The sequence below is a fragment of the Anoplopoma fimbria genome, chromosome 9, assembly GCF_027596085.1.
Source record: "Anoplopoma fimbria isolate UVic2021 breed Golden Eagle Sablefish chromosome 9, Afim_UVic_2022, whole genome shotgun sequence".
NCBI lineage: Eukaryota > Metazoa > Chordata > Actinopteri > Perciformes > Anoplopomatidae > Anoplopoma > Anoplopoma fimbria.
Genome location: NC_072457.1, coordinates 5379629 through 5395856, shown reverse-complemented (window position 1 = coordinate 5395856; position 16228 = coordinate 5379629). Strand labels below are relative to the sequence as shown.

General features: G+C 39.9%; 1 protein-coding gene across 1 annotated transcript in view; it reads right to left on the bottom strand.

Moving 5' to 3' along the window:
• Positions 1–476: 476 nt before the first annotated feature.
• Positions 477–16228, bottom strand: part of LOC129095335 (heterogeneous nuclear ribonucleoprotein L-like) — a 19477-nt gene continuing 3725 nt past the window's right edge. The window contains exons 3-14 of the mRNA XM_054603739.1: positions 11766–11884; positions 9361–9598; positions 8960–9045; positions 8216–8312; positions 7972–8044; positions 6749–6808; positions 6383–6654; positions 6142–6263; positions 5233–5431; positions 4344–4401; positions 4077–4175; positions 477–3260 (exon numbers count right to left, since the gene is read on the bottom strand). Of these exons, the coding sequence (XP_054459714.1) occupies positions 3205–3260; positions 4077–4175; positions 4344–4401; positions 5233–5431; positions 6142–6263; positions 6383–6654; positions 6749–6808; positions 7972–8044; positions 8216–8312; positions 8960–9045; positions 9361–9598; positions 11766–11884 (1479 nt within the window). The 3' untranslated portion in view covers positions 477–3204. The remainder of the gene's footprint in view (positions 3261–4076; positions 4176–4343; positions 4402–5232; positions 5432–6141; positions 6264–6382; positions 6655–6748; positions 6809–7971; positions 8045–8215; positions 8313–8959; positions 9046–9360; positions 9599–11765; positions 11885–16228) is intronic.

Here is a 16228-nt window from a genome sequence, read left to right as displayed (position 1 = left end):
ACTTCACAAAATTAAATACATGCAGGACTTATCTGTAATATTCAAATAAAATTCGGGGACAGATGAGGCTCTGACCTGCAGTTTTGCAGGGTGATACAGCTCAAACGTCTGTAAGTAAAGTTAGCTGTTGTGCTGCTGTTGAGCGGAGCAGGATCGAGGCTCCAGAGTCCTCACAGAGGATTCAGATCTGAAATTATTTGGCCTCTGAATTATTGATGAAAACGCTAATCAAGCCACAATTCTTGGATGATAAGTAATGAAAGCTTATGTTATTATGCAGATTATGTTCCTGCTTCCTTGTGACTGAGACTCAGCATGACGTTTTTGCATCTGCTTGTTTTCATGTTGTGAGCGGCTTCAGTATCTGAACCTAAAATCTGGAGTCTGGAGCTTCCTTAACGACAGCAGCTCAGTATGAGAGCACTTCATTCAGTGCTGCCAGCTGCTCAAAAACAAATAAACAAAAGATTCCAGAATCGTGTTATTTAATTTCAGGCCAAAATATTGTGACAGCAGAAGTTTTCGACACATAGGAATATTCACAATACATCCATGGATTCACCATGTTGACTTCAGATGGCTCAGACTACAGGTCATTGTTTATTCTGCAGACCACAGAACTCAACTTTAAACCAAAAATTGTGGCAAACAGTTCAATTCAATGGCAGATCCAGTGGCAGTTTTATGGATTAGATTTTTTACATTGGTAACATATGATGGAAACTAAGAAAAAAATACAGTAACTATTGAACACCTGGAAACACAAGTGAAACAGCTGATGGTTAGACATGACTTGTTTTTTGTCAGAGACAATCACAGATAAGATAAACAGCAAAACTCTTACAAACAGACAGTGGCAAACAAAGTTCACAGTCAGAAACAAAGTGTGAGTCAGTCAACTTCCCTTCACAGGCGATGTGTCATGTTTCTCATGTTCTTCACGACAACAGAGCATACTGACACAACTTTTATGACGATCATCATTCATGGGAAGCGAAAACTGGTTTGTGATTGGCTGCCTGGTGTCAATCAAAATCATACATGAGGACTAACATAGTACTGTTGAATGGTTCAACCACCATGAAAACTCTGTGCATTAAAGGAATACTTTAACCATAACATGTCCATTTGTCAATCAATTACTAGCCATGTGTTGCCTTAAATTGCTGAAGAAAACCTTGTAGAATAAAAAAACAGAGAAAAGTCTAGATCAATTAAATTAATGGAGGCCGTGTATTACAACAGGTAAACTACAAACTCTCAAACAACTCGGGCAGTTTAATTTATATCCAAGTTTTTTTATCAAGTTGTATGCTGACTACTTCCCAAACACGTGCATCTTTGCTAAAACCTAAAACACTTTGGACTTGCATAGACATGTAGCACGCCTTCTCAAGCCTGAGACTGTTTATGCAGAAGTGTTTTAAATAAAAAGATTTGGGTCAAAATGCATGTGTTTAGGAAGTACTGAGCATACGACTGAAAAAATGAAACTTTGATTATGCTGCATGAGTTGTGTCAGAGTTTCTAAACGGACGTTTTGATATAGTTTTGCTGTTGTGGAGTTCGATCCATAATTCATCAAGACATTTCTTGCTGGAGGCCTGTGAGAAAAACAAAGTCCTCTTCAAGAATTCAAAGTAACACGTGGTCATTGATATACAAATGGTCATTTCGTGGGTGAAGTATTCCTCCAAGATGTTCTAAAGGGGCAGTTCACCCAAAATTACACTCATACTAAGATATATTAAAAGAGATACAATGACTTAAGTTTGTGCTGCTCAAAGTGTTAAAAAAATCACATAAAAATAAATTTTATAGCTACTTTTCTTCTCACACATTCAAGATAATTGCAGAAGAAACAGTTTGCATGAAAACTGTTATTGAGTTCTGTGGTAAGTGGAAGTCTTATGGAAGTTATTGTTATTCTAAATGGCTACAGTAAGTCTGTTCATGTTTTTAGCAGTTATACGGCTAACTTTGCGTCATGCTAACTGTTTAGTCCCTTGAGGCCAAAACCTTCACATCACACATGACATTTACTCTAATTGCTTTTGTGGAAAAGACCTGTTTTAATATTATAATTTCTTTTGCAAACTTGCGTGCGGCTGAAAATACAACCTTATAAATAACTTGTGGCTAACTTGACATCAAACAGCTGAACCACAATTTCTGAAACCACATGAGAATCTAATTAATTTAGTAAGAACATAAATACAAAGTATTGCTACTTAAAAAAGTCACAGTTCAAACAAGGAAAAATAAAAAAGACTTTATCCTTAAAATTATTCTGTAAACGATAAATGAATAATGTTGTGCTTTTCACGTCCCAACTGATAACTAAGGAGGAAACTCTAATAAAATAATCATATTGATCAGCTCCTCAGTATTACAAGAATCGACCCCCTCTTCTTAAAAAGTCAGAGTGCAACTGTGGAGGAAACCCAGGAGGTATATTTAAAACAATTAAAACACTTTTTCCTTAATTAAAAACATTTAGTTAAAATCAATCAATCCAACAAATAAAACTACTAATCTTTGAGCTCAGTTTGTCATCAACATACACTGATTAACCATTAACGGCTAAACTAAGTTAATAAAATAACTTTAAAGTCAATGAAATGAAATAAAACTAATCAAATCCTAAACTGCTCAAACCAAAATTACTTAAAAAAATATCAGGATTGTAACATAAACACTCTAATATCTGATTGTTTTACACTTTTTAGTGATTCCTCCCTGAGTTCGGTCTGTTACAACAACAACTACATCGCTCCTCTAAAAAGCTGTTTCATATTCGATTATTTCTGTTTCTTCATATCTCTTTAGGATATGAGGGCCTTTTGTGGAGGAGAAAGACATTTATCGATTTGATTTCTCATGAGTGACCTGATGAAGGAAAAGTCTATTCACATTTCATCCGGAGCAGAAGATTTTCTCTCAGATTGCTGGCATCATTCATGTTTTAAAAGGAGGCTCAAATGACCTGTTAACTAAATAAGTTCAATGTCATTAAGGCGCTTTTCTCCATCTCAATGCTAACATAAACAAGAACCACACAATTAAAATGATCCATTCAAACACATCACTCAAAAACCAAAATCCTCTGCCATCACTCTGCATCATTTTCTCCTTCTGTAAAGAATAAAACTTCCCCTTCATGCTGGAGAACCTGGCAACTGTGGCGGCCATCTTGTTTCTGGCTCACAGATGGGAGGAGGTGGAGAAGCAGAGTTTCAGGGTGAAGGGATTGGAGCTGTCTGCAGGTCAGAGACGGAGAGCAGGTATATGAATATATGTATAAAATATATAAAGAAACACTGTTAACAACCTGTGTGAAGGTTTTTTAGTCAGATATAATAAACATAATAAATCTATTTTACAGGCAAACATCAGTAATGTGCTGAGCCTTCACGTTATATGTTCATGTTTTTTTTTTGTTTTATTATTTTTTATATAGAAAATGAGTACAGTGACAAACTCAATGGTGTATAGTTCAAGTAAGGATTCCTGACCAAAACAGAATCCAACCTCCTGAGAAGGATGTTTTCAATTTATCAATAAAAAAACAATTAAAACCGGACGTCTGGTGCGTCGCTTTAAATATTCCTGCTGCAAGGAATGGTGGGACGTCCATAGATAAGAAAAGTAGCATTGAAGCATCTTTCCTTAACATTTGGAGAATTCAACCAGCTTTCATCAGCCACTGTTTTAATAAACTCTCTCTGTTGGTGCATTCAAGGGCACTGGGACTTCTGAGATTTCATGGTTGGCTTCTGAACAGCAACTTTCTAAAAAAACAGCTTTTACATTATCCTTTGAACAACGGTCAGCTGAGCGTAATGGTAGTGTGTGCATGCTTATATGCTAAAATGATATAATAATATTATATAATTATATATATAATAATAAGTATAGTGAGGTTGCACAGAAGCACTGAGATGATCAATAAACAGTTTGGGGTTTGTCGAGGTGAGACAAAAAAAAAAAAGGTATTTACCCACACGCAACGTGATTGGTTCATACCTGTAAACCATCACTGCTGTATTATCGGTGTGTGCCAGATCAGTACTTACTGGGTATTCTGATCTGGTGGTGGTTGAGGACGGTCAGAGCCTCCACAGCTTCATTTTTACAGTCAAACTCCAGCAGACCAGAGAGAGTCTTAGAGCTGGCTGCTGGGAGGAGGAGGAGGAGGTGGAGGAGGAGGAAGAAATAGGAGAAGAGTGGAAAATATACGAGTTGAAAGATCCCGGCTAAATATCTATTTTCTATTTATAATTTATCCAATAAGCATTAGTAATATTTTGTCTATAGCTCTGCATTTGATTGGTTGAACTCACATTTGGCATCAAAGATCTTGAACTTGGTGAAGGCGGGAACGTTGTGTTCTGTACAGAGCTGCAGTTGAAGAAACAGAGAGGAGAGGTCAGACTGTTTTAAAGGCACAGTGTTTAGGATTTGTTGGCATCCAGCGGTTTGGTTGCAGATTGCAACCAACTGAATAACCCTCCGCTCACTCCTTCCTTTCTAAGATCGCAGTAATGTGAGCCCCTGAGTGCAGAGCCGGGGAAAAGCTGGGAGTTAGCCCTTTCACAGTGTATTTTCAGTTCATTAATTTTAACATTTTTGGTCGCCTAAAACGGTCTTATTCAGCATTCAGATTTTCATAGGTCCACCATCCGTGTCACTTCTGAATGCAAAAAACAAGATGGTGATGCCCAAAAACCAAGATGACAATGGACTATATGCCAAACTTGAGGATTCAAAACAGTATCCCACAATTGCAAGAATAAAATGACGAGAGAGTCATGTAAACGGCTTGTGTAGATGGATACGCAGGGTGATGAGGTCAGACGGCAGGTTCACACAGTTACATGTTAGGATTATTACAGATTACAGATTCACCAGAGCTGAATCATTTTTTTTGTTTAAATGAAACACTGTTCAATCTTCGGTAAGGACTTTATTTGAAGCTTTTGTCTAAAAATTGTGAAATGGTTTAAATCACACAGAGCAACATTATATGCAAAAGTGTCTCATATAGCCCAGAAAACATTTTCCGTGGAATGTATTCAACATGACAAGATACTCTTAATGTCACATCTCATCAGCAAAAGGTGTCCCTCAGAGCTCCATACTGGGCCCCATTCTCTTTTCAGTTTACAACTCTTCAGAAAGCTCTCTAAGTTATCCAACATTTCCAACCCATAATACACCCTGTGAACTCACCTTGTGCAGCTGGTTCTGGCTCAGGGTGGGCGGGGCGTTGTAGAAGTGCAGGACGGCGGCGGGCGGCTGGATGATGTTCCTGCTGCTCTGTGCGCCGCTAAAGCGATTGTTTCTGGTCAGACTGAAGTCCTGGTAGCTGCTGCTGCCGTCGGCCAGCTCGAACACCTGACTGGGGATCACCGCATGCTGTTTGGACACACTGAAGGGTGAAGGGGGAGGGGGTTCGAAACAGTCATTCAGTTTCCATCCAAATGCAGCTTAAAACTGAACTTCATTTCAAGAAAGTCAGCGGAGGAAAATATGAATGAAACCATTAAACCTCTGCATGATAAGAGCACACAACAAGATGAAGTCATCAAAGGAGCTCCAGTCAAAGATCAAATGAGGAATTCATGTGGAAAACATGATGGAAATATGGACTTTGTGTTTGTTTCATCTATTAAAGGGAGGAAGGTTAAAGACTCCACATTATTTATTCACATGTTTCCTTTTGCTTTTCACCAACCAGCCAACCAACAACTTCTTGACCAACATTTCTGATGTGTGCATAAAAACAAGACTCCCTAATTCTCTCAATTGAGCAATATTGAACAATATTCCCTGGTGATGTTTTGTGTATTTTCTTTCAAATGTTTTTCCTACATTGTTAATTATCTTGCAGTCAATCTCTGTTCTATTGTATGAATCAACAATATTGACAAAATCAAATTTTGCAAAAATGTTAATATCAATATCTTTCAGTCTTTTTAATATTTTTCTGTCATGGTGATATTTTGGCCTGATGGTTGGTGCAATAAGAAAGGTCAGGAGGTCGTTATAACCAGTAAGATTCATCCTCCGGGGACCATAAATATCCACAGCCATGTCATGTCATTTTGGTCAGCAGTTCTTTAGATTTTCAGGACTCACCAGACGTTGAGCTTTTTGCCAAACGCCTTGATGCCGTTGAGGTGAGTCACGGCCCGGTCCACCGCGTACTCATCCCCCATCTCCACCAACGCCGTGCCGGGAACGCTCTTCATGAATTTCACCTGCGAACACAACCAATCATGTCACGTCTTTAGATGATTGACAGGTGACATATCAAGGTCTTTTCTGCAAACGTATGACCCCTCCATCTCTATGAGGGTCACGAGTGGACAGCACACACCTTCTCCACGTTGCCGTAGAGACAGAAGAGGTTGAAGATGCAGCTGCAGTTCATCTTGGCGGGATGGAGGCTGCTCACCATGGCGACTGAGCTTGAGGCGCCGTGGCCCGGGAAGGAGGAGGATGAGTAGGAGGAGTAGGCGGAGGAGTAGGAGGAGTGGGATGGGGAGGTCTTACGGAGGAGCGGCGGGTAGGAGATCATGTCCTGCACCTCCTCACTGCCCCTCCTGTACCTGCTGTTTGCTGGCAGAGGCAGCAGGGGGCAGTGTGAGCCTGCAGAGACACAGACAACACTGGGATTAGAAACACTGGAGGGCTGTCAGGGATCAGGATGAGACAGACAGACAGACAGACAGACAGACAGTACCATAACCGTTGGATGGATGCTCTCCCAGTATGGCTTGTCGCTGCCTCCCCTTTCCCCTCTCTGCAACACACACAAACACAGACATCTTAGAAAAAAAGAGCTGACAGGAAGGTTGTAGCACTGTCTCTCTCTCTCTCTCTCTCTCACCACACACACACACACACACACACACACACGCAGAGTAAAGTGATTCTTCATGTAATGGTCGGGGGTTAGCAGAGTTTGACCCAAATAAGGCCAGAGCAGCGGGAGGTTAAAGTGAGCTCTTCCTCTCTGATGAAAATCTATTCTCAGCCTCCGGAGCAGCATCAGCAGCTTCACCGACGACCGTCAGCCTGCAGTTTAACCTTCGAGTCTCCGGGTAGAGCTTCTGTGATCTGCTTCACCTTCACCCCCCCCCCCCCCCCCTCACTGCTGCTCGGATCGTTTTCACCACGCATGTTATTTGAAGAAGGATATGAGTTAGTGCTTCCTGAATGACTGACAGAAGGTCAATCTCACCTTCGTTACAGTTCATTCAGATTGCAGGGGCTGTAAGTGTTCTGGTTTCCATTTGTAGTGCGTTTGCAGCCTATGTAGTATTGACCAATCGCATTTGAGCGAACTCCAACTCCATTCTTACGTCTCAAGTTACTAATCAGACTTTGAACAATCAGCGGAGCACGGAAGAGGAGGTCTAATCTTAATATCTACTGACCAAGTTAAATGTTAATAGTCACAGAACTCCACATAAACCCGGAAAATTATTATTATTATTATAATTTACAAATTTTAATATTTTTCTTTTTCAACTAAATGCAAGAAGACTAAATCATGATTGAAATATCGTGTCGCCAGATCCTACACACTGACCCTTTCACAAATGTGATTTTTACGCCCAAAGTGTTTAGGTGTTTCTATGACCTGTCTTCACACCAGAAAGGATGCCATCATGGAGGTTATCTCATGGAGGCAAGTCCCTCCTCCTTTGTTGTGTGTCTTGCGTCAGTAACGTGGGGAGATAAAACTTCACTCCACATTTGGTGTGAACACAATGATTGACAGCTCTCTGACTCTCAGAAGATTCATGGAGTTTTATGACAGATCTGACCACAGCTCTAATAGCAACAACACCTATGTGTGTTTTTTTGTGTGTGTGTGTGTGTGTGTGTGTGTGTGTGTGTGTGTGTGTGTGTGTGTGTGTGTGTGTGTGTGTGTGTGTGTGTGTGTGTGTGTTGTCCTACCTCGCTGCAGCAGGAAGGGTTTGGTGTAATCCCAGCTGCTGTTGTCATTGCGGACGACGTTCAGTCTGTTGGGCTGCAGGGGACGACAGAGCACAGCACCTCTGGGTGGGTGTGTGTGCGTGGGCTTGAGAGTGAGGGTGTGTATGTGTGCATGCACCAGAGTGTGTGTTTGTCGAGCGTGTGATTGTGTATGTGTGTGTGTGTGTGTGTGTATGTGTGTGTGTGTGTGTGTGCGGTTGTTTACCCGAGCGTATTCGATCTTCAGCGTGCAGCAGCCGGCGTAGATGTCGGCTCCGTTCAGAGCCAGTTTGGCCTTCTGAGCATCCTCCACTGACTCAAATGTTAACGAGCTCGTTAAGGATGACTCACCAGGATGAGCAGAGAACAGCCAATCAGAGGAGAGGAACGAGACGCCCACTGTCCTCGAAGTTAAAGAGGCGATTGAGCACTAAACTGCAGCTTCAATGGAGTTTGACTGAACATCACTGGTGGAATGTAACTAGGTACATTTACTCAAGTACTGCACTGAGGTACAATTTTGAGGTACCTGTACTTTACTTAAGTATTCACATTTTATGCTAATTTATACTCCTACATCTCTACATTTATTTGACAAGATTAGTTATTAGTTCCTTTGCAGATACTGATTATTAACACAAAATATAACAATAATAATAATAATAATGATATTAACTTATAAATTATTATGTATTTGTATAGATGAAACTTCCAATTAAAAAATTGCTCCACCTTTACCAGCTGCAACATTAATGTGATGATCACATTACTGCATCAATAATTATAATACAATAATATAATATTTGTGATCCTGAAATGGTCCATTTTTAGTGGGAATTTTTGTATATTCTAATGCTGATTCAGTATTTTTACACTGTGGAGTGTAACTACACACACACACACACACACACACACACACACACACACACACACACACACACACACACACACACACGCAGAGTCAGGATATTCCACCATGGCCTGGATGCCATTGCGCTTGAAGATGACGATGCGCAGGACGTTAACGACGGGGTTACAGACGGTGTAGAGAACATCCTGAAAAAGAGAGAGAGAGAGAGAGAGAGAGAGAGAGAGAGAGAGCACAGTGATGACACAGCAAGAAATAACTAATTCTACTTTTTACTTTAAACACTAAACGTTTTGACAATGATTGGCAGAAAGATATGAAATGGTTCGTGTTGAATGTTGAAACTTGTGGTGGGGGTTTTGTACAGGCAGAGCATGTGGTAGATTAAGAATTTTCAATTAGATATAATTCAAGTGAAGGGTGGATAAAGTTCTGATGAGGAAAAGGAAGTTTCTATTCCAACAGACGTAAAAACATGAGAGAAGGTGTTCTGCTGGACTTACGGTGGTGATGGGGTACAGCGGGTTCTGGATGGACAGCAGCAGAACTTTGTTTCCGCTGGTGGGGTCGTCTACGTTGGTGGGTCTGGTGATTCTCTGGCTGGTGGAGAAGTTGAAGAAGGCCTGCTGCTCGGCGACGCAGACGGCCTCCCGAGTTCCACACGACACGCAGCGCTCGGCGCTCTCCACGCTGTCGAACTCCACCAGAGCCTGACGCTTAAACGGCATCATCATCACGTAGCTGCAGGCAGAGCAGACAGGTGTGAGGTTTCAGTCTGAGACTCAGAGATGAGAAAATGTTTGTCTTAGTGTGAGACGGAGCTTCTGGTCAAAGTTGCTGTGAACTCTAAAATGCAAGTAAACTATTTCGCAAGACTTTAATTACATTAATACATTAAAAATGTGGATGTTTTGATGGAAGTTTTGCATTTGAGAGATTTGAGTATTTAAAACCTTGCAGGGAACTGATGCCTTTCAAAATAAATGTGAGCAGTTTCTCTTCACTCTGCCTCATTCAAGGCTGTGTGCTTGGTTTGGTTTTTATCACCACTTTGAGAGCCCTTTCAGCTCTTTTTAAATGATCTCTTCATCACAACGAATATCTGCGATCTAAGCGGTGACACACACACGCACACACACAGGACAGAGAGCAGTAGAGCTCCACGCTGATATATCTGAAGATGAAGTGATAAAGACAGAGATAATGATTCTTGTGATAAGGATGCTGACAGTGAAACAAGAAAGAGCAACTAGAAGTGTTGACAGTGTGGCTTCTACTGCCGGAAGACGTTGCAATATATCCGCCAATATTACCACCAGTAAGTAAGCTGAATCATTGAGGTTTATTCAAGGTTCATTTGAGGTTCTTTTGAGGTTTATTTATTGTAAATTCTTTATTAGGAATAACCCTGTGAGATATTACATCTGGTTTTTGAGGGGGTCCTCAAGGAAAATTACACGATACAAGGACAATTTACAAAACATTTAACAAAAATCACAAGTAACAACAAGAACAATAAACAATACCAAATATGACAAACAAAATCAGGAGGTCAAACTCAAACAGAGCGTGAAAATGGATTATTATTTCATAGGTTATAGAAAAGTATTATTGTCTGTGATAGCATTAAATAAGACATAATTATAAAGATGTCATTATAGACATGCACAAATTATCTTATAATAAGAAGTAAGCACATTTTTAAACAGCTGGAAAGATGATATTGATTGAATATTTACGGGTAGATTATTCCAATCAGAGGAAGCTTTAAACATAAGGTGTGAGGGTCTTTTGAGGTTCTTTGAGGTTCATTTGAGGTTCTTTGAGGTTCATTTGAGGCCTGTCGACAACATACTGATATAATCAGAGAGATAAAACTCAGACGAACGCGGTGAAAACGTGAACTTGAAAGCAGGTTAGACAAATGGTACTGTCGGCTTTCTTTGAAAAAATGTGACGCTAAAGTTAACATTGAGTCCTATGGAGCAGTTGGTTGGAGTTCATGTCGCTTTCAGGCCGCCTGAGCCAAATGTGTAAGTCTGTTGGATTCCATAGACACATGTCTATGACCAGAACAAAATGTCCTACGTTTGAACCTAAAATGGTGTACGTAGAGTGAAAATTGTGGGAATGAGAGCAAGTTGTTAGGAAAAATAAGGAATATTTTCCAAGCTCCTCTCCACTCTAGACGTGATCTCACCACTCTAAATCTGAACATTCTGTCCAATACACACCCATTATAAAATCTTGAACGGTCCCAAAATTTCCCTGAAACTAAACTGTTATTCCATAAAAACTATGCTAGCTATCAAAATACTGATAAGGCCCAATAAAGTACATTGTTTTGGTAACCTTTTAAACTTCTTATCATTTTTCTACCTTAACGTATGGCGAGTCAGTATGGTCCCAAAGTGGAGTATTTTTTTAGCTCTCTTTGCAACAAAATCCGATGTGTTTCTATGTGGAGATTTCTCTAGATTTTTTTCAATTTTCGTTAAAACTGCTGGGCAAATCTCTGAGAAAAGCCTTGTTGCACCCCAGCCACACTGAATGAAGGAGAAAAGTACACAAATGATTTGTATCATAAAACCAATGTAGGTTTTTATCTGCAGACAAATCAGCAGAGGAAGTGGTGCTGAGATGCATTAGAACATGATCCTGCAGGGAGAGAAGCAGTGGCTGCTGGGATGTTTGTTGTGATAAATGTCTGTAAATTAGATTGTTCTGATGGAAAGATCAATAACAGACAGGTACCCTGCTAAATGGTGTGAACTACCTTCTACAGACAGAAAGAGCTCCTCTCTACTCGTCTGCATTGTTTCTGTTATTCAAGTCTAAACTTTATCAAACATGTCAATAATCTTTGTTCTATGTGCAGATGGAAATTCATGTAGGAAGTATTTGTTACCAGATGTTGCCGAACTTGTCGAGCGCCTCCACCAGATCAGCCTCCACCACGGCGTCACAGAGTCCTCTGACGTGGACGACCGGAGACGGAGGGATGCGGTGACTGTCCTCCACATCGTCCTGAGAGAGAAGACAAATGAGACAATTAGGACAATCTAGGGAATAGAAATGTTCACTCAGTACTGTGCAGATACTCCTTAACTTAAACTGTACTTTAACTACATGAGGCCGAGAATACTTGCTTAATTTTACTGCATGCAGCTTAGAAGACTTGTGTACCTTTACTGCAGATACTTTGACTTCATGGAAGCTGAGAATACTTGTGTTCTTTTACTGCTGATACTTTTACTGCATTAAGGTAGAAATACTTGTTTACTTTTACTGCAGATACTTTAACCACATGAAGCTTAGAATACTTGTGTTCTTTTGCTGCATGAAGCCGAGAATACATGTGTACTCTTACTGCTCATACTTTTACTGCATGTAGCTTTAAATACTTCTGCACTTTTACTGGTAGTACTTGAAGGTACATGAAGCTGATAATACTTGTATACTTTTAATACTCACACTTTAGTGTACTCTTACTGCAGATACTTTAACCAAGCTGAGAATACTTGTGTTCTTTTGCTGCATGAAACTGAGAATACTTGTGTACTTTTACTGCTGATACTTTAACTACATGAAGCTGAGAATACGTGTGTACTTTTTAACATAAGAATGCAGGACTTTTACTTGTAATGCAGTATTTTTCATGGTGTTGTTGGTATTTTTTACATCAATAAAGTATCTGAATACTTTGTTTTGTGTGTCTTTCTTCAGCTTTTATCTTAAACTCGGCGTCTCAAAAATACTTTTAGGTTGATGGCAGAGAAAGTGACGTCTGTCTAGAGCGTTGGTAGAATAAAATAAAACTTTATTGATAGTCGTGGGTTGTTGCAGGCAGCACTAAAGTCTGTGCAGAGAGCTGGTTGTCAGAAAACTTCAATGACGTGCGGGTGATAAAAAAAAAAACGGTTAGAGTTGGAAAATCTTTTGGTGCTGACAGAGAGACAATACAATATGTTTACTGTTTCTTTCAGGAAGCGCTGCAGATTTTGCAGCCTGACCTTTTTCTGCAGCAGATTCAAACACTTTACACCAACACCTGCAGGAAACACGCTCTGATTGGGGCCTTTTGGGATTGTTGACCTCTGAAGATGATGTGATCTGACTCACAGCATCGGTCCAACCCTTCTGGCGTTCAGCGTTATCTTAGCTGACTAAGCGACACACGTACACGCTGTTTCCTGTCGGTTTGAGAGGTTCTCACAGTACACTTTCTGTAGAAGGAAATATGACTTTTAAAACAAAAACTCCTACTTTCAATTGGAAAGTCTGTATTCATAAATGATTAATACATTTTGTAATATCAATGTTGAAGTAGGAGACGTCTCCGCCACACACGCTTATAAAAACTGAAAATCTTACAATCTGAATGCAAACTCTAATCTGCTTTATGTTGTACAAAAAAACAACATAAAGCAGATTAGAGTTTAAAAAAATAATCCTTTCAGAAGATTCGAGTTTGAGAAAACTGAAGCATCAACTAAACAAAGGCCCTACAATACTGTGCAAGAGTTAAATATTGAGGGAAAACATTTACATATATTGTATTATTCTTTCTCATAGTCAAAGCAGCCATCCATTTCCACTTTCCAACAATGATGGATGGCCCAATCAGGGCTGTCTGATTCCACTGCAGTTTACTGGTGTATATATCTAAGTTGATGAATCATTGTTATGTTTATAATTCACCTTTTTTGTCTACAAGTACAAGCATGTATCTGTACACATGTATTTTTCCTTTTCCTTTCTTATAAATGTATTTTTGAATGCATAGATGGAAGTGTTTATGCATCTTACATGAGTGAAGCGTGTTTGCTCTTTAACTAACAGGTGTCTTAGTCTTTCACAGTAAGCTTTGTCTGCAGCTCGGTCGTCCCATTTTTAGCTTGTGTGAATCATTCTTTTTTTGTCTTTTTTTGTCTGTGTTTTTCTTGCTGCAGTGACCGACCAAAATGGCAGCAAAGTGTTAACCTCAACCACGTCCCCTTTAGAGAAACATCTCTACAGGCTGTGTGTGGTCTGTTCAGACAGAGTAAACACTCGAACTGCACCTACGCCAAGACCGGTTACTATGGCAACGCCCAGCAGGTAGGCAGGTGGTTGAAACATGTCACAGTGCTGAGGAGGAGGAAAAGGTGCTACAGACGTACTCATGATGAGTCAACAATACAGAGACTGAAGTGTTGTTGTTGTTGTTGTTTTTTTAGTTCATGGTGCGAGTGATGTAGTCTGGATAACACGGTAACCTCATAGTTATCTCTGTGAGAACTTCCTCCTCCTCGTTCTCCTCTGCAAGAGTCACCATAGCGACCAGCTTTTTTTGGTGAATGCGCGTGTCTTCATTTAGTGCGTGTGTGTGTGTGTGTGTGTTTTTACGTGTGTCTGTGTGTTGACTGTAATGTTGTTTCATTCCAGTCAGGCTGCTGTATCATTACATCTCTTTTCGACTCCACCTCCTCCACCTCCTTCTCCATCTTCACCCCTCCTGCTGCCTTCACCTTCATCACCTCCTCCTCTTCCTCCGCGAGCTAACGAGCCTTCAACGAGGCTAACGAGGCAGGATGATTCATCATTTATAAACCCCTATGTGTGTGTGTGTGTGTGGACAGAGAGGAGATCTGACAGTCTGACTGTTTGTCCGGGTGCAGCTCCTGTAAACACACACAGCTCTGTGATTCCTGAACCACGTCTAAAACACAGAGTGGTTTTTTTTAAGACGACTTCAGCGGTGGAGAACTTTGGAAAAAACATATTTTGAATCAAAGAAGCAAATGGCACAAGCAGCTCCTGCGAACCTATGAGAAGAATCCTAGCAAACTATTCCCCCATCCGGCGCACGTTTGATGTATATCAACCAGGCAGCCACATCCAGTTCTGCAATTTGAAGCCAATGAGGAAGTGTCTTAAACTCGCATTCTCTCTAATTACCATCAAGGGTCGACTCCTCTGGTTGCAAAAAGAAGTCTGATTGTATAGAAGTCTATTTCTCACTTGATTTATTACCTCAGTAAACATTGTAAACATGAGTTTATGGTCTCAATCTCTAGTTTCAAGTCTTCTTCAATACAGCATGATGTTCATTTAGGAAATGATGGTCCATTTAGAGTAAATTCGCTGCTACCACAACGTCACCCCTCCGCAGTCCAAATATGGGCACTTCCGTTTATTGGTTTAAAAAAACCCAAGATGGCCGAACTCGAAAAAACCAATAGGTGACGTCACAACGGCTAGGTCCACTTCTTATATACAGTCCATGAATTTTTTCCACAATACATTCGTGCCAATGGTTCACAATAAAAGCCTTGTTAGGAGAGTGAGGGATTATGAACAATGAAACGCTACGAGGCTTTTCATTTGAAACTTATACAGGAATTGGTACAGGTGGTGTTGTGTTTGCATAATGACGTAACAAAAATGTAACAAGAGCAGGCTTGATGTCAAAATCAGAGAAGAGATGAGTTTTGTTCTTGAAAGAATTTTTTTAATTTTTTTAATTTAGCTAACTTTTCAGAATGAAACGGATCACTGCTCAGGATTTAAAGGAGGCTTCGTACTAAAATATGACCAAATATCAATCATAGTGAATTAGAAATGAAGGAATGTCTCTAAAAGTAGTAGTAGTAGTACTACCCTGAGCCTTCCTCGTAGCACTTATTGCATTCTGCACTTATTGTATTCGTATTCGTTTACTGCACTTATCCTATTCGTAGTAGTTTGTAGCACTTATTGTATTCGTATTAGTCTGTTGCACTTATTGTATTCGTATTAGTCTGTTGCACTTATTGTATTCGTATTAGTCTGTTCTTATTGTATTACTGCACTTATCCTATTCGTAGTAGTTTGTAGCACTTATTATATTCGTATTAGTCTGTTGCAATTATTGTTTTCGTAGTAATTTGCCTCTGCACTATACTTTTGCTCTGGTTTATGCTTTTAGATGCTTGTTTAAGAAAGGAGATGCACTTATGACTTCTGGTGACTAGTAGTTCTCTTGAATACCTATGTTGAATACACTTACTGTAAGTCGCTTTGGATAAAAGCGTCTGCTAAATGACTGTAATGTAATGTAATGTAAAAAAAGCCTGCATATGCTTCATATGAATACCACTCTAAAGGTCAATCACCAACATTGATGGATTTATGAAATGGAGGATGGATTTATTATTAAACTAATTTCAGCGTAATGTTTAGTCGAGCAACCTGAATAAAGAAATGAAACTCATTCAGTTTCATTTCACGATTAATTTCGCACTCGTTCTCTGCATCGGTCGCTCTGTTTACAGAAGGACACTGTTCTCGGGTCAGTTTTAAACCTCGACTATTCGAGAGATATTTGTATTTGATCTTCACACTCACATT